This window comes from Cricetulus griseus, chromosome 2 (assembly GCF_003668045.3).
Source record: "Cricetulus griseus strain 17A/GY chromosome 2, alternate assembly CriGri-PICRH-1.0, whole genome shotgun sequence".
Taxonomy (NCBI): Eukaryota; Metazoa; Chordata; class Mammalia; order Rodentia; family Cricetidae; genus Cricetulus; species Cricetulus griseus.
In genome coordinates, this window is record NC_048595.1 from 165,809,100 (window position 1) to 165,831,316 (window position 22,217).

Below are 22,217 nucleotides of genomic sequence, written 5' to 3' on the forward strand. Positions count from 1 at the left end.
CTGCATATTTTACTGTGAGATCCGTGGTGATAAAAGATAAGGACACTGGCTTTCCCTTCTAATCATGCCAGATCTGGGAAAAGCATGAACCATTTTAAGTGTCTTGGAGGGTTCTTGAAGCACAGGAGTTGGTGGCCAACCCTCCTGGTACAGATAAGAACCGTGACAGCATCCAGCACTTCAGTGAACAAGAACTTGCAGCCGTCCCTGTCCCCATCCCCTGGCAGCAGTGACCTCACTAGGAGCAAAAACACCCCTCAGTTGTGAGAGTTGACAGAATGAGGTGTGTGAGGGAAGCCACTATCTGGAACTTGTCCTTTCCTGACTGCCTCTGCACCCCCCAGCCAGCCCCAGACCACTGAGTCAATGATGGCTGAGAAAGGTGACTGCATCGCCAGTGTGTATGGATATGACCTTGGTGGACGCTTCATTGACTTCCAACCCCTAGGCTTTGGGGTCAATGGGCTGGTGCTGTCTGCTGTGGACAGCAGGGCTTGCCGGAAGGTAGCCGTGAAGAAGATTGCTCTGAGTGATGCCCGAAGCATGAAGCATGCTCTCCGAGAAATCAAAATCATCCGGCGCCTGGACCACGACAACATTGTCAAGGTGTATGAGGTACTAGGACCCAAGGGTAGCGATCTGCAGGGCGAGCTCTTCAAGTTCAGCGTGGCCTACATTGTCCAAGAGTACATGGAGACTGACCTGGCACGCCTGCTGGAGCAGGCCACACTGACCGAGGAGCATGCCAAGCTGTTCATGTACCAGCTGCTCCGTGGGCTCAAGTACATCCACTCTGCTAACGTGTTGCATAGGGACCTGAAGCCCGCCAACATTTTTATCAGCACTGAGGACCTTGTGCTCAAGATTGGGGATTTCGGGTTGGCAAGAATCGTGGATCAGCATTACTCACATAAGGTATGTCTGCCTGGAGAGGCTGCTGCTGGTGACCTGTGGGATCCTCAAGGATGCTCACGGTGTGCCAGATGGTTTGTCTTTCTCTATTGTAATCAGGAGATTGATGTTAGGGGGAGGCAGAAGGTGCAAAAAAGATCCATGGTTTGAAAAGTTGTTGGGGATAGAGGGATCTACTTTCTAGTTGTGGCTTTGCCCCATGTCTGTAGCCAATCACTCTGGGCTGTACAAGTTAAAAGTCAGACTAGACAATGTCTAAACTTTCTTTTAGCCCTGAGCTCTGTGGCTTTAATATTGGGTGGTTGATGAGTTTTTCTATTGTGCCCACTGATCCTGGATGTCTGCATCAGCATCTTCTGTTACTGGCTGCTCAGGAGACCCCAGCAGGTTCCCTGTGCTAAGACTATTATGGTCTGGTTTATTTCACCTGTTCCTCTACCAGGGCTGGTCTATTCTATCAGTCGGTCAAGAGTAAGCAATGGGGGGTGAGGGTGTAATTTGGTACACTAATGCTCACTATGAATCAGCTAATGACTGCCCTCTTAGTTTCTTCCCTCGGTGTAGAGGGAAGTTATACTTGAAGATGGTTCTGTTAAAATTCCCTATGGTACATTCACAGAATCAGCTGCACCGGACAGTGACACTCGTCACCACGATTTGTTTCCAAGGCCCAGACCTCCTCCTTCCTGACCCTCTGTGTCTTCGGAACGGCAAGGTCTCTCCTACCAGACATGTTGCCACTGTAGGGTGCCTGAGGGCCTCGTCATAAACTTGTGACCAGGTACCCCAAAACAGAGCCAGTCTCCCTGAAAAATCCTTATACTTTGAGGTTTTTTTCATTATAATAGAACATCCTGTAGGAAGCAGGTACCCTGTGAAACATTAATAGCCAAGGGTGAGAGTGGGCCATGGAAGATGAGGATGTCTCTGACCTTGAACACGGTTTGGCTCTATCTCTAATGTCCTTCCTGTTCCTCTCCTCTGTGCTGTGGGAAGGCATCACAGGCAAGAGATCCACACTCTGTCCACCCTCACTGGCTGGAACTTGGATTCCTGCCCCAATTTCAGACCCCCACATCAGTCTCACTGCCTCTGGCTTCACAGTGCCGCAAATTACTTTGCTACCTTAACCACGTGCTTGCCCTCTATAGCCATTCCTACAGCCTTGTCATCTATCAAGATTGACAACCCAGTCTGTAGGCAAGAAGCCCATGGCAAGGAAACAAAAGATAGCTCCTTCTCTGTCTTCCCAGTAGTAGAGGCTGTTTGTTCCCTTTCCTCCTCCTAAGTGGCTATGATGTCAAGTATTCAACCAGTGGTTTTAACCCCAACTGGTTTTTTTGGGAGGAGGGAAAAAAAAAAAATAAGATCCAGAGAATCTACAACATTTCTATCTGGGATGCACCAAACCTTCTCTCTTTTACAATTTTATTTGTGTATGTTTGGTTGTTTGGCTGCATATATGTTTGTGCACCATGTGTGTGCGTGGTGCCTGAAGAAGCCAAAAGAGAGCGTCAGATTCCCTGGGAGTTAACAGGTAGTTTTGAGCTGCTGTGTGGGTGCTGAGACTTGAACCCAGGTCCTCTAAAAGAACAGCAGGTGTGCTTAACTACTGAGCTATTTCGCCAACCCCAAACAACCATCTTAATTGCAATAGACCAGTAGTCTTGGGAGTCGTCATCTGCTGAGGTGGTTTAGTGAAGCGTCTCAGGGAAGGAGTGTGGAGATGCATGTGTTGCCTACAGTACAGTCAGGAAGATGGCTTCCTGGGTTGAAGATTCAGCCCAGGATGGCCTGAAACTCAGTCCTCATTGCCTTGGCCTCCTTAGTGCTGGGATCACAAGCATGTCCCATCAATCCCAATTGCTGAAACAAGTCTTAGGGTGTGGCATGGTATGAACAACCCCCACAGTGTGAGGAGTTGAGATGGGCTCCTTGTTGATGGCACTAATTTGGACAAGGATCACTCACCCCTGGAGCTTCAGTTTCCCGACCTTTGACAGAGCTGTGTGAAGAGGTAAAAACATCATCACTGAGCACCCACAGAGCCCAGGCACAGTCCCAGGGGCTCATATGACTCTGCTCGCCGTCTTCCCGCCACTTCTCTTGGTAGGACTTTCATTCTCCCCAAAGGAATTCGTGTGTTCTCACTTCATCTCTTTAAGGGAGGAGAAAGAGAGAGAGAGAGAGAGAGAGAGAGAGAGAGAGAGAGAGAGAGAGAGAGAGAGAGCGCACTATATGAGGTTTAAAAGTCGTCATCATGAATCTGGTGTGTGTTTACATCGACCTGGTTCCCCTGGGTCTGTTGGACGCCACCCACTGCTGCTGTTTGTCTTTCTCCACTTTCTGCTTTTAGCTTGCTGACCTCCTCTCCCCTCCAGAGATGATGAAAGGCCTCATACTCACTGCTTTTATTTATCCAATGTGCATTTAAATCAGTTCTCACTTAATCCTCATAATACAGTGAGGCTCTTAGGGCAAACGGTCCATTTGACAACCCAGAGAAGTAGCTTTATGAGAGCATGAGGCTCTCAGGGCAGAATGGCAGGAGGGGAGGAGCCCAAGGCCCTGGGGCTTCTCACACATGGTGAGGGTTCTTCCTGAAGTGCACTGGATTCTGCGTGGGAACTGCCTCTGAGCTTTCTGCTCCTTCCTCTCTTCCAGGACTGACCCCTCTCTACTCTACCTTGTGGGCATTTGTGTCTGAGTCTGTTCTCTCCCTGGCAGAGTCCCACGCCTTTTGAAGGCTGTTTCTTGCTCATAATGGAATCTTACCACTTCCTGAGATCTGGACCTTAACTGATTTTGCTGGTTGTACTGGTCAGAGGGAAGGACAGTGATCTTCTGGAACCTCACAGATAGGAAGCTAGTATGTTTATGGATTTCATAGTTGGAAAGTCTAACTCAGGAAAGGAACCCTATACTCTTCAGACAATAGCTGGGGTCAGATGTATGCACCTGCATGTGTATCTGCGCTTGGCAGTGTGTTTGGAGGAGGGTGTCTATAAGCCACATGTGTAAATGGAGTGCTTAACTGGTCTAAATAATAAAAACCTGGAGTCAGATGTAGAAGAAAATGCTGAGAGATCAGAGAGAGAAGGAGGAACAAGCCAGAGCCACTTTTACCTCATTAGCTTCCCATTGGAAAAGAGAGCAAATTCCTGTTTCTTCCGACTTATATCTTCTCTCCACCCAGCTATCTCACTTCCTGTCTATCTATACAGATCTCCTGACCTCTATGGTTGGCTAGTGGCAAGCTCCATCCTCTGATCTTCAGACAAGCTTTATTTGTACAAGCAAGATATCACCACACATATGCTCTGTTGACACTCAGTCTCTCTTGAAGAGGGCAATTACTTACCCAACTTACCTTTGCCACATACTGATCCAGGGCCAGAGCATTCCAGATAGAGACCTCTCATCTATGCATGACCCACCTAGCAGTGTGTAGCAGTCTGGTCCTCACCCTTCAATCTTTATCATGGGTAGATAGTGTCTCCTCTTCACACTAGCATCCTTCCTCTGCTACAGGACCTTCCTAAGGCAGGTACCCATTTTGCTGGTCTAGAGGAGATGCCAAAGGAAATGGCCATCTCTTCTTTAATGAGCAACTACACTAAAAGGGCTCTAAGGCACACTTGAGAGCCCTCTGAGTCATTTATATCATTTCTAGGGAATCTTTCCCTGGTCCAGGGGGCATGGGTGACAGTGAGGAAAACATTCTTGGTTATTCCTCAGCCGAGGAAACACTGGTACCTGTGTCACTGAATTAGTGACTTTTGTATCACTGTGGCCAACGTATCTGACAGGGGGGAAAAAAAACTTGCTGGAAGTTCATTTTGACTTAAGCTTTTAGTGGGTCTCTCTCAGTCCATCATGGTGGGGATGACATGTAGAGTTCATGGCAGCAGCATGGGAAGGTAGCAGTTCCTCCTGCCACTACGGACAGGAAACAAGACAGAGGTGGGCCATGAGCCAGGGGCAGTAAAACCTTTAAACACTCACACTTCGTGTTCTAGTTTCCTTTCTCTTGTTATGATAAAATACTCTGACAAAAAGCAACTTAGCAGAGGAAGGGTTTTAGTTCACAATCCCGGGTTATAGGCATGCTAGCAGAGAGGTCAAAGGCTGTAGGAACTTAAAACAGCTCAATAACATGCAGAGTCCAGAGCAGAGAGAGGGAATGAGTTCAACAGGCTCACTCACATGTTTGTGCTCCACTTAGTTTCTCCACTCACACAGTTTAGAACCCTCCCCCCCCCCCCCCCCCCGTCTACAGGATGGTTGCACCCACAGTGGACTGGATCTTCCCACACCAGTTAATTAAGACAACCCTGCAGGTCACCCCAATGTAAACAAGCCCTCACTGAGATTCCCTTCACAGGTGATCCTAAGTTGGGTCAAAATGACAATTAAAATTAACCATCACTACTAGTGACTTTCTGCCAGCCATGCCCCACCTCCTAAAAGATTACACAGACTCCCCCGAAGCCCCCAGATCACGACCCTCTAGGGGACATTGCAGGTTCAAACCATGACAGTCGTTATTCAGCTTACTGCATGGTTGACAATTCCTTTACCTTACATAGCTGAGTAAGGATCCATATGCACACTTCATGGCCATCTTGCCCATCCCTGTCATTTCACAGGTGGAAGTACAAAAAAAGAGGAGCCCTGCTCAAGGTCGTGTAGTGAGCACTATGCGTGGGTTGTGACAGTGTACAGTGTTGTGGGGTTTGTTTTGTTTTGTTTTTTTATGAGCCCCTCTTCTCAGTTGTTATTTCTATCCTGCTGCTGCTTCTGTTTTTGTTTTGGGGCTACTCACTGAGCAGCTGGCTTTGCCCTGGAATTCCTGATGTATCCCAACATGGCCCCAAACTCCGGATCCTCCTGGCTGAGCCTCCTAAGTGCTATATTACAGGCGCGCGCGCGCGCGCGCACACACACACACACACACACACACACACACACACACACACACACACACACACCATCCATCTTCCATTCTGCTTCTCTCCTAGGATTCTTATTAGTCAGCTGAAAGTGAGAGTGTCAACATACTTTCAGATGTGCTACTTGCCCAAGTAGATGTCATGATGAAACCAGTTATCAGTTTACCTCTGCTGAAGCATGGGCCCACTCTAGTCAACTTGGCCCTACATGAATCACAACACCCTTCTTGAGAGTGTATTCATTCCTGTTTTTAGAGTCTGTCTGTTCACTTCCTTCACAAACCTTATTATTAGTTCCTTGTTACTTGTGTCAGGAAGAGGTGGCTGAATGATCAGCACATATTTTCCTTGGGATTTATCATATTAGAAGATGAATGAACTCAAAAGGAACAAAAAGATGCTTAAGACTTTACTGAGCCCTGTGTAAACTCTAGGAAATGTTACCAACTCCCTGGAAAGCAGGCTATAGACTCAAGGCACTCTGTAACTGGAGGTTTCTCTCCCGGCTGCCTGTTCCCAAATAACCACTCTGAGGCTTAATATTAATTACAAACTGTTCGGCCTATTAGTTCAGGCTTATTATTAACTAGCTCTTTCAACTTAAATTAATCCATTTATATTAATCTATGCATTGCCACGTGGCTTGTAGCTTTTACCAGTCTGTAGACATGTTGTTCCTTGGGTGGTTGGATAGTGTCTCCCTTGACTTCACCTTCTTTTTCCCTGTGTCTCTGCTTTGATTTCCCGCCTAGCTATATTCTACCCTGCCATAGGGGCCTAGTTATATTCTCCTCTGCCATAGTCCAAAACAGCTTTATTCATCAATCAATAAAGGCAACACACATTCACAGCATGCAGAAGGGCATCCCACATCACCACTGACAGCCTCATTGTCTGACTGGAATGTACCCTTCCAGGAAGGGCCACCCAGAGCCTTTCAATCTGCCAAAAAAAATCCTCACAGGGACTTCTAGAAGACTGCCTGCAGGCCCAGTTTCCATAGGCTGCAGGTAGAAAATTCCCAGTCAAGAAAGAACAGACTCATGAAAATTTGGGCAGCAAAAGGTCTTCCATTTTTGGCAGATCTCCCAAGCAAGTATGCCCTTCCTGGTAGGCTGGTGCTTTCAGCTCCAAACCCCTGACCACTTCCTAGTCCCATGTCTTCTCATCTCTTTCTTGACCAGAATGCTTTTACTTCACCTCCCTATCCCCTTACAATGCCTTAAGAACCAGCTCGCTTGGTAAGGTCTCCTAAGGGCAGTTACAAGCCAGCAGCTTCACCTTTGCCTGAGAACTACTCAGGGAAGCCAATGCTTGGTTCTCATCTCAGACACTCAGGTCCAGCCTTCTGTGTGTCTGTGGGCCCCCAGGGGAACCTCATGCTCCTGACCTTGTTAGAGCCATTGAGCTAAAGAAATGAGGTGCCTTGCCTGTGGGTAGCTAGTGTTACATAATGCTCAGCCCTGTGGTTCTTACACCAACGCAGGGAAGACCATGTGGGTGAACTTGAGGCATGTACCTTGATCATGCCTCATGAGGGCTTAATCATGGTGGCTGTGAGATATTCGAAGCACAGCTCTAGAGAGCCTCAATTGCATTACCTTGGAAACCACCTGTTCCCCATGGTACATTTGGCCAAAAGTTACACACAAGCCAGGAACCTAAACAAAAGGAGCCCTGCTTGTTTCTGCTTGATTTTTCAACAGTTAGGAGAGACAGTTAAGAGTGATTTTTGGAGAACACAGACTTTTCTTTCTTGTGTAAACTACTCCAAAGATGTTATTTAAGAAACAAAGCACTGGTTTCACAGTTAGATAGGAACGAGCGTTTGAAGGCTCAGCAAATTGCTGTAGTTTGTTTAAGGCTGTGGTTCATTTGTGGCCCCAGAGGAGTCCCTGAGGCTAAGCAGAGACTGCAGCCTGGGAACCCTTCCAGGGACAACTCAAAGCGGATGCTGCCTTCATGGTGTTGGTTAGTGTCACCTTGCCTCCTCTCCTGTCTGTTCTACCTACCTTTGATGGCCTCTGCCATTTGCCTGGGAAGATACCCAGAAAGTGTCCTCCTTCCAACAAAGCCTGTGAAGCTGAACACCTAGGAGGAAGAATGGTCACTTCTGTGTCTTCAGGAGAGCCTTTGTGACTAGGAGAGCACCCTTTGGGGTTTCAGTGCTTGCTTATATCCCAGACGGTCTCTATCGGGAAAACAGTGCAGAGAGTGCAGACCTGCCCAGGACCCTACAACAGGACTAGGGTCCATCATCCTGGTACCATGAGGGACTCAGACACCCAAAGAGGCTATGGGAAAATGGACTTTTAGAAGGACACCAGGATGAGGGATCAGCCAGCAGGGAAGGTCACTTTCTTCTTAAGCTGTTAAACATGTTATTCCAAACCAATGGAGCCGAAAAGATGTATTTAAAAGACTATGGAATATCCCTTTTTAAAGAGGGAAAATATGACCTAAGGGATTAGAACAGAGGCTGTCCTGAAGAGTGTCTGGACACTCAGGCAGACTGGGAAACTTAATTTTCTTGGCTCTTGGGGCCTCCTTGCTCCCCCTCTCTCTGCCGATATCCTAGCAGCTGGTACCTCAGCTTCATGGTGCTCTTCTCTGCCCACTACACCCAGGCCCTCCTGAAAGCAATCCCATTGAGCTCCAGGTGGGCTATATAAGAATTGCCTCACCTCAAGCAGCAACCAGTCAGGACTAAACTCACCAGAGTTCTGAGGTGAGGTCCTCAAGTTGTCGTGCTTGCCAGCAAAATTCACCTTTAGCAACTGCGTGAAGGAGCTGAACAAGGGAGTAAGGGACCAGCTATTTACCAACTGGTCTGCTGTCTCATTATGCCAAAACAGCACAGAGCCTCCACACATTGCTCCTGCCTCCTCCAATTCAAGTTCAGCTTCTTGAGTGAGCCTGGGGTGGACTCTCCTCTGGGGAGAAAACAGCTGATTAAATGGCTCCAGGGGATCTGTGGCTCCCTCCTCTGGCCTCCCTTCTGTGAACACCCACTCGGTACTTACCTCTCAGTCTGAGCTGCCCACTGCTATGACAAGCACAAAGGCTTGTCCAGGAACACTCAGCCTGCTGAGGATGCTAGTGTTCCGTGGAGTACAGGCTGGCAGGTGGCAGATTCTCCTCTTCCTCTCCTCCTCCTCCTCTTTTTTTTTTTTTTTCTTTTTAAGACAGGGTTTCTCCGTGTAGCAGTCCTGGCTATTCTGGAACTCACTTTATAACTTTATAGACCAAGCTGGCCTCAGACTCACAGAAATCTTCCTGTCTCTGCCTCCCGAGTGCTGGGGTTAAAGGCATGCACTACCACCACCCAGCTGGCAAATTCTTTACTACTGGAATTAAAGTATCTTCATTCTACTCTCATTTTAAAAGTTTATGTTCCCTGGATTCAAGAGTCACAAGTTTTTATCAGTAGAACACCCTCCCTTTTCTTTCTATCACAGTTTACAAATAGATGAGATGATGTTTTTCCTTCATGCCATTAGTCCCTTGTATGTCATATGTCTTTTTTCCTCCAGTCACTTTCAAGGTTTTCTTATGCTGTCTAGCTGTCAGTAGCTGAAACATGGTCTTTTTTATTCAGCCTTTGTTGTGTTGAGCTGCTGAGGACACTAGTAGAAAACAGAAGGTGCCAAGGGTGGGAACCATTTTGCTGTGAGCTTTCTGACTTTCATGGTTCCCTTCTAAATCAGGATCATACAGCTCTGAGTTGGAGACCAGCATTCATCTTGAGCATAATTTGCAGTCTCCCACCTCACCTAGTGTCACATCACCAACTTGTCATCTTGCCCCAGAAAATGCCAATAAGCAGTGACAGCTCTGGTCCCACACACTGTTCCCTCACTCCCACAGAAACTGCCATTTACCCCTACGGATTCTGCTCAAATGTCCCTAGTCATCTAGTTTTCCAGGAGAGTTAGTCACTCCCTTCACTTTCCCAAAGCTCTGATCCACACTGTTGAGTAGCCTATTTGTGTGCCTCAGTGCAGTGGGCCCTTGGATTAGGTACACATGTCATCTCTATTTTCCTGGCATTTAGCACAGTATCTGACCCATAAAATATGCTCAGTAAATGCTGGTTGACTAATGGACAAGCTATGTCTCTGGCTCTCTCTTAACCAGAGTGTGGGTCTCCAGAGCCTCAGGATGCAGCTTAGCTTACCCTCAGGACAAATATTCACCATCCCCTATCCTGTCGCTTCTACAGCCCTGCAATCTGGGACCCTTTGTTCTTACATTGTGGTCCTTTGGCTTTGCTACTCAGTACCCACTGTGTTAAATGACTCAGACCTCAAGTTATCTGTGATAGGCGCTACCGCTTGGCAGATGGGGACACTGAGGCACAACAGTCACCCAAGTAGTCTGTGACAGAGCTGCACTGCCAAGCCCAGCAGAGGACTGACTGCCCTCCAGGGCCCACGCACCATCCTACCTATGCTCTCATTGACCTCTCCCTGTCAGAACCTTCCTTAAAGTCTATTTTAAGACTAGACTGTATGTGATCTCATCAGCACAGATCTTACACGGTTCAATCTCACACAGTTCAAGCGTGGGATCTTTGCTCTGTAAATGGCACACCACTCCTGATCCTTCCTGTCCTTGGCCAGTGTGTCACCATAAGGGCTCACATTGGGCTGTTTAACCAATTAGTTTGTTAGTTCCATAGTCTCTATTTTAAATTTGTGTGGTTGAGTTTTTGTTTTTGTTTCTTGTTGATGTCTGGTTTTGTTTTTGTTTTTAAGCTCAAGTACAAGTTGTGACCTTGGTTATACTGGTAGACTTCATCTTCTTGGCTCAGACAAATATTCCAAAAGGAAGAGATCTTTTTGGATCTTTGCTCTATCTTTCAACCTTGCCCTTTACAGCTTCATAATATATTTAAGGGCCTGCCTCTTAGGATGTCACCTATGTCACTGATTAAAATGTGCATAAAGAGATTAGGCCAAAGGCCCAGCCTCATGGCTGATGGACACCTCTGACCTGTGAGCTGCCCAACCTGTTACCCATTTACATAATTATATAGTCATTTAACCAGAATTTTTAAAAATTGCCCACAAGGATGTTGTAAAAGCGGTAGCTAAAGGAAGAGTAGTCTCTTTACTGAGACTCAGGGGCACTCACATTCTACCTCAGTACCATTTAAGCTCATTTGGAAGTAAAGTAAAGCTGCCTGGCCATCTGTGACACTGGACCCCTACATACACAGAGTATGGGTATTGGTAGACATTACTACTTTAAGAAAATGTGATTTGTGAAAATCTAAACTTTACAAACTCACATTGATCCCCACAATAGTGTGTCAAACAACTATTTTCAATGGTATTTGAGGAGTGTACAATCACAGAGAAAAGTTGTATGTGATGATGGGCTTAAAAGGTACCACAGTGGCCTGCAAGATGGCTCAGTGGATAAAAGTTCTCACCACAAGTTGGACCAGGGTTGGATCCCTGAAGACCAGGTAAAGGTAGGTGAGAACACATCCAACAAAGTTGTCTTCTGTCCCACAAGAGCTCCATGGGCACCACATGCATACACATTGATTTTAAAAAGCAATACACAAGCCAGGTGGTGGTGGCACACACCTTTAATCCCAGCATTTGGGAGGCAGAGGCAGGTGGATCTCTGTGAGTTTGAGGTCTGCCTGGTCTTCAGAGTGAGTTCCAGGACAACCAGGGATATATAGGGAGACCCTGTCTTGGAGAAAAACTACAGGAGCTGGAGAGATGGCTGAAGAGTGCTGTCTGATTTTTCCAGAGGACCCAAGTTGGTCCCCAACACCCAATGTTGGTGACCTCTCCCCATCCACTGCCACCTTCATGCACATGGCACATACTAAAAATTTTTTTAAATTTTTTCTAAAATTAGACTACAAATAGAAACTCCAACATGTTAATGACAATGTTTAATATTTTTTCATTTTTGTTATACTTTTAAAATTCCCCAAATCACTGGATGTGGATGTGCACGGTTTCATGAGAGAGTTTTTCCAGTGAGAGTTCAGGAAATTTGACACAGAAGTAAGCTCACTAAAACTGTTTAATCTGAATCCTTCAGTTACCAAAAGAGAATAGCCATGTACACCTGCCTTTGGCCCAGGAGGCTAGGAAAACTGACCCTCAGCCGTGCCCAACACTGAGCTGTTCATTGGGACGTATGTAATAAACCTTACCTTCCCACCCACCTTGAGTGGCAGTCCTGCTTCAGCTTCTGAGGGAACTGTGAACAGCGTGCCGTAACACAAATAATAAAAACCCACACAGATATTGGGGTTCAAGCTGAAGATCAGAAAAGCAAAGCAGCCAAGTCACTAGAGAGCTCTTACCTCTACCAATGCTGGGGTGATCCTGTCCTCAACATGTTTGGAGGCTAATTCCCAAGACTGAATGCCAGCTCTGAGACCCTGCCCCTGTCTTATATACCTGTCTAGTGATGGGATTAAAGGTGTGCACCACCACTGCCCAGCTTCTATGGCTAACTAGTGTGGCTGCTGGGATTAAAGGTGTGAACCACCACTGCCTGGCCTCTATGACTGAGGCTGACTTTGCATTCTAATCTCCAGTCAAGCTTTATTAGATAATAAACAAAATGTCACCACAGGGTGCACTGTCCCCAACCCCTGCCAGGCAGAATTTCTTGAATGGAGTAAGCAGGTGTTAACTGATGGTCTGGCTTCATCCCCAAACTTCATCCCATTACTGGGCTGAGGGAGACACCAAATGATGTGTGAAATGCTCAGCCTTCTCAGGCATCTGGAAAGTACCCAATAATAGTGGCTGCTTTTTAACCATGGCTCATGGTAAATTGGGGTGTGTGTGTGTGTGTGTGTGTGTTGTCCCCATTGCTCTTCTAAGGTCCAAAGGCATGAAGAAGAGTGGGTGAACTTGTCCCAGTGGGTTAATGAGGGGTATTAGGTTTGTAAGGTCGAATGTGTAGGAAGTACCTCAAAAGGAGGCCACAATAGGAGGCCTTAAATGTTGACACGTTTGCAATTCAGTAAAGGCTGGTTCTAGTTTGAAGGTTATACATGGGATGATAGCCAAAATCTTTAATAATGGGTAGGCTTTGGTCCAATGAGAATGAATACTGGAAGTGACCAGTCAAGTAGGTAATGACTTCAGGCTCCATCACATTGCTTCATGACTTCATTCTCCCCACTGGAAACTTCCTGAGACCCAGACCTTGGGAAAATAGATTCCCAAAGATGGACCTAGCACTCCCTACTCCGACACATAGCTGGGTGCTCAAAAGCCACTTGTTACAGTCTTCCTTTCAGCAGGACTATGCTTTAGATTTGCTTTTAAACTTTTTAAAACATGCTATACTTTTACCCATTTAATGTGTAAAGGAATGGCTTTTAGAATCATTCAAATATTGCTAGAATCTTAGAACATTTCACTACCCCCCAAAATAACAGCGCTCCCCCAGTTGCCATCTCCTTCCCCAAGTTCCCATCACTGCCTACTCTAAACAGCCATGCATCTATTTGTGTATTCATAAATTTGACCTGCCTGGATTATTTCTCATAGCCATGTAATATATGACCCTTTGACCTTTTGAGTCTGACTTCTCACATTCAACACAGTGCGCTCCAGATTTATTCAATGGCAAAGGGAGATATGAGAAGAACTTCGTTCCTCTTTATTGTCTAATAATCTATAGCAGAGCTGTCTCATAACCCTTCCATTGATGGACATCTGGACTCTTTCTATTGGGGCTATCATGAGCAATACTGCCATGGGCACTCATGTACAAGTTCTTCTATGGGCATGATTTATGGAATGACATTATTGGGTCATGTGTTTCTGTCTGTGAAACCATAGTATCAGACTCCATTGTGACATTTTACCCCATAGACATGGTGTGAGGGTTTGTTCTCTCCATCACCTCAAACTTCATTTTTCCCTAGTCCTCCAGCAGTTGTGAGTAGGTTTCACTGTGGTTTTATCTTGATATCATCCATGGTGCTGAGCCTCCCTTTGTGTGTACCCTTCATGTGCATGCAAGCCTTCTACATATCTTTCTGTACCTTGAGATCTTTGCTTATTTTAATTGGGCTATATTATCGTTAACTTTTAACTTGGAGTCTTCATGCATTCTAAATCCAAGTTCTATGACTTATTGCTTCAGTTTCTCAGTACTGTCCTTAGAAGTACAAAGTTTTCAGGCTGGGCATCTAGCTTGGTGACAAAGTACTCTGACCCTGGCATGCTCAGGTCCTGGGTTTTACCCTCAGCGTCACAAGGAAAAAACAAAACAAAACAAAAAAACAGGTTTTACATTTCAGCAATACCTATCTTGTTTTCTTGTGTTATTTTGTGGTGTCTTAACCCGGAAACCATTGCTAGTCCTGTGTGCTTCCCACTCTCAGACTATGTTTAGGGAGGATATTTGGTTTAAACTGTGGCTCCAGAAAATGACCCTCTGCTCCAAGCTCTATATAGCACACTACTGTCTCTGTGACAGGTGTCTGAGGCCTCCAGCAAGTCCTCCCAACATACACAGCAGGTCAGAACTCTAACAAGATAATGGCATCCACCAATAGTAAAATGCTAGTCAACAGGGATTCTGAAGCTCAGAAAAGGAAGGAGGTAGAGAGAGATGCCAACATGGCGACCATCTTGCACAGCTGCTGACCCTCCAAAATTTAACTTGCCTGAGGTAATAGCAGAGTCAACTTTGTGGAGCCCGGCAACAGACAGCAAAATAAAAACAAGTCTCTTTAGGAATTCTGTTGGACTTTGGGTTTTAACTTCTAATTGGTTTCTAGTCTGAACATTTGTAGTCCAAGCTGTCAAATGTAATTTAAGGTTCCCTATTCCTACCTATGGGCTTGTGCCATAATAAACTAAAAATCAGAAAGTCCTACAAGTGAAGGAATCCGTTCAGTCATAGAAAATTAAATTCTGTTCCCTGGGTGTTATGTACCAAGGCCGGAAATTGAATGAGGACATTTGAAAGATATTTCTAGCAACAGGGTTTGAGACAAAGGTTTTTCTACTTAACCCTTGTGTGGCCAGAACTTAGCCCCACTCTCTAAACACCCACCAAAGTTTTGCCCACCATATATTCTTTGTGGCATTACACTTTTGAACACTAGCTGATTTCAGATGTGGCTCCAGTTTCCACATGATTTCTACTTAATTACATTGCTAAATGTGGGGCGTTTGTTCATGTTACAGAACCATGGCTGGCTTTGCAAACAGGCCATCAGTGTCTTCTAAGCTCCGGTACTTGAAGGTCTGCGAGGTTTCCCTACATCCAGCTTGGGCCTTTGCTCTTGGCTCATCTGCTCTATGAAATGACTTTCCTGAAGTCTCTGTGTGATATTTGACTGTGTGGGGTACTGAGGACCCCTAGATGGCTGGAAAAGATGGGAGCAGGGCTTAGTTGAGACTGCCGGTTCTGGGCTGTGGGACCAAGAAGCAAGGCCTGATGAAGTCAGGTCTACATGGGCCCAGATGGCATGCAGATGGAGACAGCTTTGCTAAAACACATATTCTCCAGATGGGGCATATCTCCTAATACTCCCACATTAGTACCTGCATCCATTCCTGGCTCTTCCCTCTCTCATCCCTCCCTCCCCCCACACCTACTCCCAAAACCTTCTCTAGACACCCCCCCCCAAAAAAAAGTGGCTAGTGCCAGCCACTTACACTTTGGAGATACTTACCATGTAAGTTTTACTTTTATGTGAAAGGGAAGGTTGCAGCCTGAGAAAGAACCCTCAGGTATTGGCCAGGAGGTAGGCGTTGTATTTTTCAAGAAACCTCTTTTTGTTCTTACTATAGGAATTACAGCGCTTGACTTGACTTGTCCTTTATAATCTAGATCATGAGTATTTTGCCTGGAGTATCCATGCAGGGCCACACTCACCCCTTGCAGCCCCCTCTACCCTTGGCCTGGTGATGTATATGAGATCTTCAGGACAGCCCACTATACACAAAGGAGAGAATTCCCTTGGTTTTGTTGGGGAGACTCCTGGAAGTCTAATGCTGAAGCAGCTGAGGGGGTATATACCCCAGTTCCATTCCTTAGGAACTCTGTGCAGTTGGGCAGGCTGTGAACCTTCTCCAGCCTGCCTGCCTTAACCTCTCAAAGGCAAACAGCGTCAACCACATAGGACTATAGTACTACTGCAGCATGCTCTGGACCATGCCTGGGCGGAGTAAGCAGTAAGCTAGAGCTCTTTGAAGATCTTACACTTGATGAGAAACAGCTAGGGACACATGGAAGAAAGAACTGAAGAGGAAAATGAGCTAGAAGCTGAGCTTCAGGGACTTGGAGCAAAGACACCTGCTTCTACCTTCTAGCTTTGACCAAGTGCCCTCCTATGGGATTCCTCAGTGGAGGAACTCTGAGTCAGGATGGCTGGAATCCAAGTCTTAAACTCATGAGTAGAGACAAGAGCTCCAGGCAGGAAAAGGTTAAAATGCTCTACACAGGCTGCAAGACAGAGGTGGATACTGTCAAGCTAAACCGAGTTTGTTAGGGTCCCACATAGTAGAAGAAAGAACTGACTTCCCAAAGTTGTCCTCTGACCTTCATATGCCTTCTGACCTTCAAATGTTACATAAAATGCAAAAAAAAGTCATGTTCTTCCCCCCACCCCCTGACACACACACACACACACAAATAAATGTTTCTTTTTTTAAATGCCCTAAGCAGAACACAGCACAGTCTACACACAAAGGGACACCGTGAAGAGCCAGTGTGTCCTACTTACAAGCACACACACACACCTCTTTATCACACTTAATTATCCACTTGTCAAATCTAGCAATGGGGAACAGCAGATACACTCTGAACAGGGAAAAATGGCAGCAGGTTGTCTAGCAGGTAAGGAGACAGAGACTAGAAGAGCAGATGAATCGCTGTGCCCAGCTCCCAAGCTAATGAGACAGGGAATATGGGCCTTGCTCTCACGCTCTTCAGCAGCAATTCAGAAAGCTGTGCTAAGATCTAGATTGTAGCCTATGCTCCACATCTTGCCCCTCTAGGAGGCAATAAATTATGTCAAGTGTATTTAAAGAAGACAGTTGAGTGTCCTGAGATGTACAGTAGGCTTTGACCATAGCTCTGAATATTGCAAACGTCCCCCACCCTTCATTTCCATTTGGTTCCAATGACATTCCTGAAGTACAGGAAGGGCTCGTGTTATTGGACCCATTTTATAGATGAGAAAAAAATGAGGCCTCAAATGGCCGAGACTTTCCCAGTCTTAGAGAACTCAAGAGTGGTGATCTGAGCTTGACTCCAGAGCTTCTGTCTTGAACAAAACTCTCCCCTTGAGACATTTCCAAGCACAGAAGTTGGCATGATGGGTCTGCATGGGGCCCCCTGGGTTATGGCAGGGACAAGGCTTCCCATCTCTAAGCAGTGTTCAGGCTCTATGAGGAACCCCTCAAAGGGCAGGTGTTAGTCTTCCATTTCTTCATCATCCTCCCAGGGTCCTTGGTGTCCCCACTCTAATGGCCAAACATGCCCCTCTCCCTCACTTCACAAGCTCCCCCAGCTGGGGTTCTGGGGGTTCTGGATCCCCAGTATCCCACCCAGAGCCCTCTGGTGCCTCTAGATGGCACAGCAACAGTAAGTTGCTGGCACAGGATTTGAACCCAAATCCAAAGCAAGTGTTCTCAACACAGATTCGCAGCCTCTGAGGACCCATCTGACAAGGGAATAGCTGAAGCACTAGTGAAATGGGAGTCAAGTTCTGCTGGAGAAAACAACAACCATACTAAAAACTTCTCTGTACAGTGAATACCCAACAAAGAGTCAGGCCTCCCGCAAGAGGGCATCCACAAGGAGATGCAAAGAATTTTGATTTTTTTTTTATTAAAGCGGGGTTAAGGAAATGGTTTAGTGGATGAAGTGCCTGATGCACAAAGTCCTGAGCTTGAATGTCTGTCACCATGCAAAAAGCCAAGCATGGTGTACATTATTACAGTCTTGGTGCCCAAGAGGCAGAGACAAAAATGCTGGGGCATCTGATCAGCGACCATGGGCAAATCATTTCAGTGACAGACCTTGTCTCAAAAAAGGTGCAGAGTAATTGAGAAGGACACTCTGTTGACCTCTGGCATACATGTACATCCACACAACACACACTCACCATCAAATTAGTCATAGCAGGCTGTCAAAGGAAAGACGTTTATGGGTCTTTCATGTGCTTGTTTTATGGTTGGGGCTGCTGAACTTGTTGATAGTGCTGTGTGGTTAGCCCAGAGATCGCCATTCTGTAGAACCATCAGTAACGGAAGATCTGAGCAACAGAGCCCCATGAACACAACCATCTGTCCTGTAACCCTCTTCTCTTAGCTCCCCCCTCCCACAAATGGCCAGCACAACAACTGCCTCTGGCTCCCTGTCTCTGGCTTCCTTCATGGAGCCAAATCATTGCAGATGCCTTGCCCAGGTGGAGAATGAAACCTCTGTTCTTGTGGGAGAAGGCCAGAATCTGATTTTTCTCATTGTTCCTCTCAAAGTGATGTCAGGGTTTAGGCCCTTGATAAAGGAATCTAAGGGGACCAAAGAGGAAGGGGGCCAACCACGGAGAATGTTCTAGTGTCCAAAATCTCTCCAATCTTCTGGTGTTAAGATGGAGGAATTCCCTTGCAAAATCATGATAGTGTCACTGATGTCACACCCACCCCTTAGTCTCTCTTTTGAGGAACTTCTCCAGCGTGACCAGATCTCTAGATAATTTGTGTCCACATGTAAGGCTCTGAGGGCCCTGCTATGGCTGACTTTGAAGCAAGTTCTAGAATACATCTCTACATTCCTTCCTACCTTAGAAAGTCGCACACAGCTTCCCTGTACTCTTTACATACTTTACTCACCATGGATTCATGAAAGCTAACTGTAGGGCCACTTACCTGCACAGTTACCTTCCATACCAGGAGGAGCTCCCTAATCAGGCATTTGCTGGAACCCAAGGCAAGGCAGAGCTAGGGATCCATTTAGTTGGGTTAGTGGCATGTGTTTAAATGGATTTCTGTTACCTTTCTCTCTCTACACTTAGCCAATTAAGTGACTCCACAAACAGACTGACACATTGAATCAACTCACTGAGGTCATTAAACAAAGAGACATGGCCAACCTGGTGACTCAGAGCATGGGACTACAAGTAGAACACAGCCAACCACCTGACAAGTGGGGGTCAGCCGTCCCTAAAATGCCACCAAATCTTACAATTCATAGGCAAAATACTTCATATTTACCCCATTACTGATAACAATCCTATAAATGTATAAGATCCTTTCAATAGCTAGCTTTGAACATGAGAAATGTTCTCAAATAACAACCATACTGAAGTATCACCCATATTAGAGGAAAAGACCATATTATCTTTTCAGTTATCTTCCAAGCACTACTTTAAATTCTTTCTGTAGGAAATTATATTACAAAATTCCCATAGAAAAGATAATTAAAAATTATGCAGCACACATTTGCTACCTGAAGTTTGCCAAGCAGCTAATTAGTAGAAATGTGATTTTCATGAATTCGGTGATGTTTGCAGTATCTGCCAACTTTTTTGTAATTTATTGCCATTACTTCCTTGATTCAAAATAAACATTCATTTCATAACGTTGTGCCAGAGACTAACCCAAGGAGTCAACACTCTGATGCAAAAGCAAAAGGTTTCTTTTTATTTCAAGGGGGCCAGCTAGGATCTCACTGCATGGCGGGCAAATGAGATGCCACCCAGCCAAAAAGAGAAGCTTTTAAAGGGGCAGACCATAAGGTTGAAGGCCACAAATTACAGAGTTTCCATGGTTACTTAAGGTCGTACAAAGTACAGAGTTAGTAACTATACATTTTAAGGGAGATACATTTGACTGAGATAAGACAGAGCATGGGTTTTCAGGGTTACAGAGTCACAGGGTCTATCAGTTATCTCCCGGGCTGGGGGATCTTTATGACCAGCAATTAGCAAAGGAATGTTAATAGGAGTGGTGGACAGTTACCTCTCCTTCTCTGAGAGCAGGGGATCAGGTGCTAGTCGTGCACTCCTGATTTAAGGAGTTAAATTTTCTTTTATCATTAGACGTTCCCTTTCAGGGCCTAAGTTTTTCAACTTCTATTAATTTGAATTTTTGGTCCCTCAATACCTAATTTTATATTCATAATTTGGTATTTTTAAAAGATTCCCCAACTTGGTTCCCCCTGGTCCTTTCTCTGTCTTCAGTGACTGCCCCATCTGCTCTCTCTCATCATCCTTGACACTTTGCTGGATGAATAGCATTGTCTTTGAGATTGAATTAATGTGCTCTCTGCCCAGACTAAGTTCTCTGAAGACATGCCCCTGCTTCAGCACACTACAGACAGTCCTTACCACTGGGAGCAGTAAGTCACAGTTAGCAGAGCATTGGGAAATGCAATGGTAATTCCTCAAAACAGGCAGCCTCCCAGCTTGTAGGCATTTTACAGTCCACAGCACCCAGTCCCAAAGCTTCCCTAGGAGGACAATGGTTCTGCCAGGAGCATGTGTTCTCTGGTCAATAAAATTCCAACACATACTTAGTTTACCAAAGTAAAAAGACACTTCTCATGATCAAGGTCAGACAAGGTTACCAAGCTAAGAGTTGAGCTTGGGCCCTGACAGAAGTCACAGTGCAGAGGGCCTGAGCTAGTACTCAATTTTTCTGTGACCAGTCTCTCCATCCCAACATGCCTTCCCTTCTTCCTCTGAGTGGTTCCCTCAGTCACCTGCCTTCCTCCACCTTGCCCAGCATCCAGTAATAACCCTGCTTCCCCTTTCAGAACCTCTGTGGTGCATGCAGGTAGCAAGTCTCTTCTATGTTCTCACCCCAGGCACACCAAGCAAGTACTTGGGTCCCTGAATGCAGGAGATCTAGGGCTAAGTCAGGGAGGCAGTGGGAGTCTTTTGTTCACTTGCAGGTGGGTTCATCGGGGGTTGTACTATTAGTCATCTAATGGGAGACAATCAATGTGGTTCCCGCAAGAATGGAGGTGTTCATAAGACCATAGCCAGCATTTCCCATAGTCTGCCCTGAAAACTTTATAAATGTGTCAGTTGTTGCCCACCAGTCCCAAGGGTATTGTATTACGTGACTTTATCTGGTGCCTGTGATTGTCTGTTACGAGTTGAATATTAAATGCCCTCCATAAGTTCACGTGTTGCAGCTTGGCTTTTGACCTGTGGTACTAGGTACTGGAGCCTAACTGGGAATAAGGAGGTCACTAAAGGCAAACCCACAAAGGGTTCCTGGCCTCTTCCTGGTCTTTCTCCTTGCTGGATGCCATAAAGTGGGCAGCCTCTGCCACAAGCTCTCAACACCATGATGGTCACCTCCCTGTTGCCCAAAGCAACAGATCTAAGCAAACTTGAACTGAAACCTCTGAAACTGTGACTCCAAACAAAACATCCTTCCTTTTCTTTCAGTGACAAAAGTGAAAATCCTTAGGATGTGAACTCCTATAAAGAAATGCTTCATTAACAAAGAGCAGTAACCTAGGGGTGAGATTCCTATACCAGGAAGCCAGATAACTGGGTTCAGGGTGAGCAGGCTCCTTCTACCTTGCTCAGCAAGCAGATGCTTCCTGCTGTGACAGGTCATGGATCCTGTTCAGGGTCCTCCCTGCAACAGGGACTCTTCCTCCCCTGTACGTTGGCCTTTTTTGTGCAAGCCCATGACATAGATACAGCAGGAGACACAGCCCAGAAGTGCCACAAGCAGCCTGAGGGGTTCCTTCACTCTTATAGAGACCTCTACTCAGATGAAGCTGGACCCATGGCTTCACTGGAGAAAGGAATTTCAAAACGAGCCAGTATGAAGCAGCTGGGATTGGTTAAAGACATTTTTAATATAGATCGTAAGCACAGAGGTTAGTTCACAGAGATGTGCTCAGGAAAAGAAACACACCTGGGCTCTTGGGTGCCGACTTCTCAGAGTCAAGCCTAAGTGTCTGGGTGGTGACCATATACAAGATTTGGGAGCTTTAGGGACTTTGTTGCTTAATGGTTCCTAAGGGATCCTTGCCTTCTTTCTACCTCTTCCCCTTTTCAATGATTGTAAGTACAAGGTGGTCCCTGAAGGGCTGCGTGAGTATGATCTTAGGAGATTAAATCAAAAGTCACTAGGACTACATAAGGGCACGTCCTTGTGCTCTATGTAGATATGCTTTCTGGTGAGAAACAGAGACTGCAGGTTTGCAGCTAGAAAGGGAGAAGGGTATTAAGCACAGCTGTTAATTGTGTTTAACTTTTTATTCTCTGCTGGTGAGACTTCAACCAGATTCTAGGGTGAGAGGTTCCTTTCTGTTCCCATGTTCAAATAATATTCCCAATCTTGCTGGCCTGCTTTAGGGACCTCTGAC

The 22,217-nt window shown here is 45.9% G+C and overlaps 1 protein-coding gene across 1 annotated transcript in view; it reads left to right on the plus strand.

The window, feature by feature from the left end:
- The first annotated feature begins 369 nt into the window (after nt 1-369).
- Nucleotides 370-22,217, plus strand: part of Mapk4 (mitogen-activated protein kinase 4) — a 39,659-nt gene continuing 17,811 nt past the window's right edge. The window contains exon 1 of the mRNA XM_035439029.1: nt 370-915. Coding sequence (XP_035294920.1) covers nt 370-915 — 546 coding nt within the window. The remainder of the gene's footprint in view (nt 916-22,217) is intronic.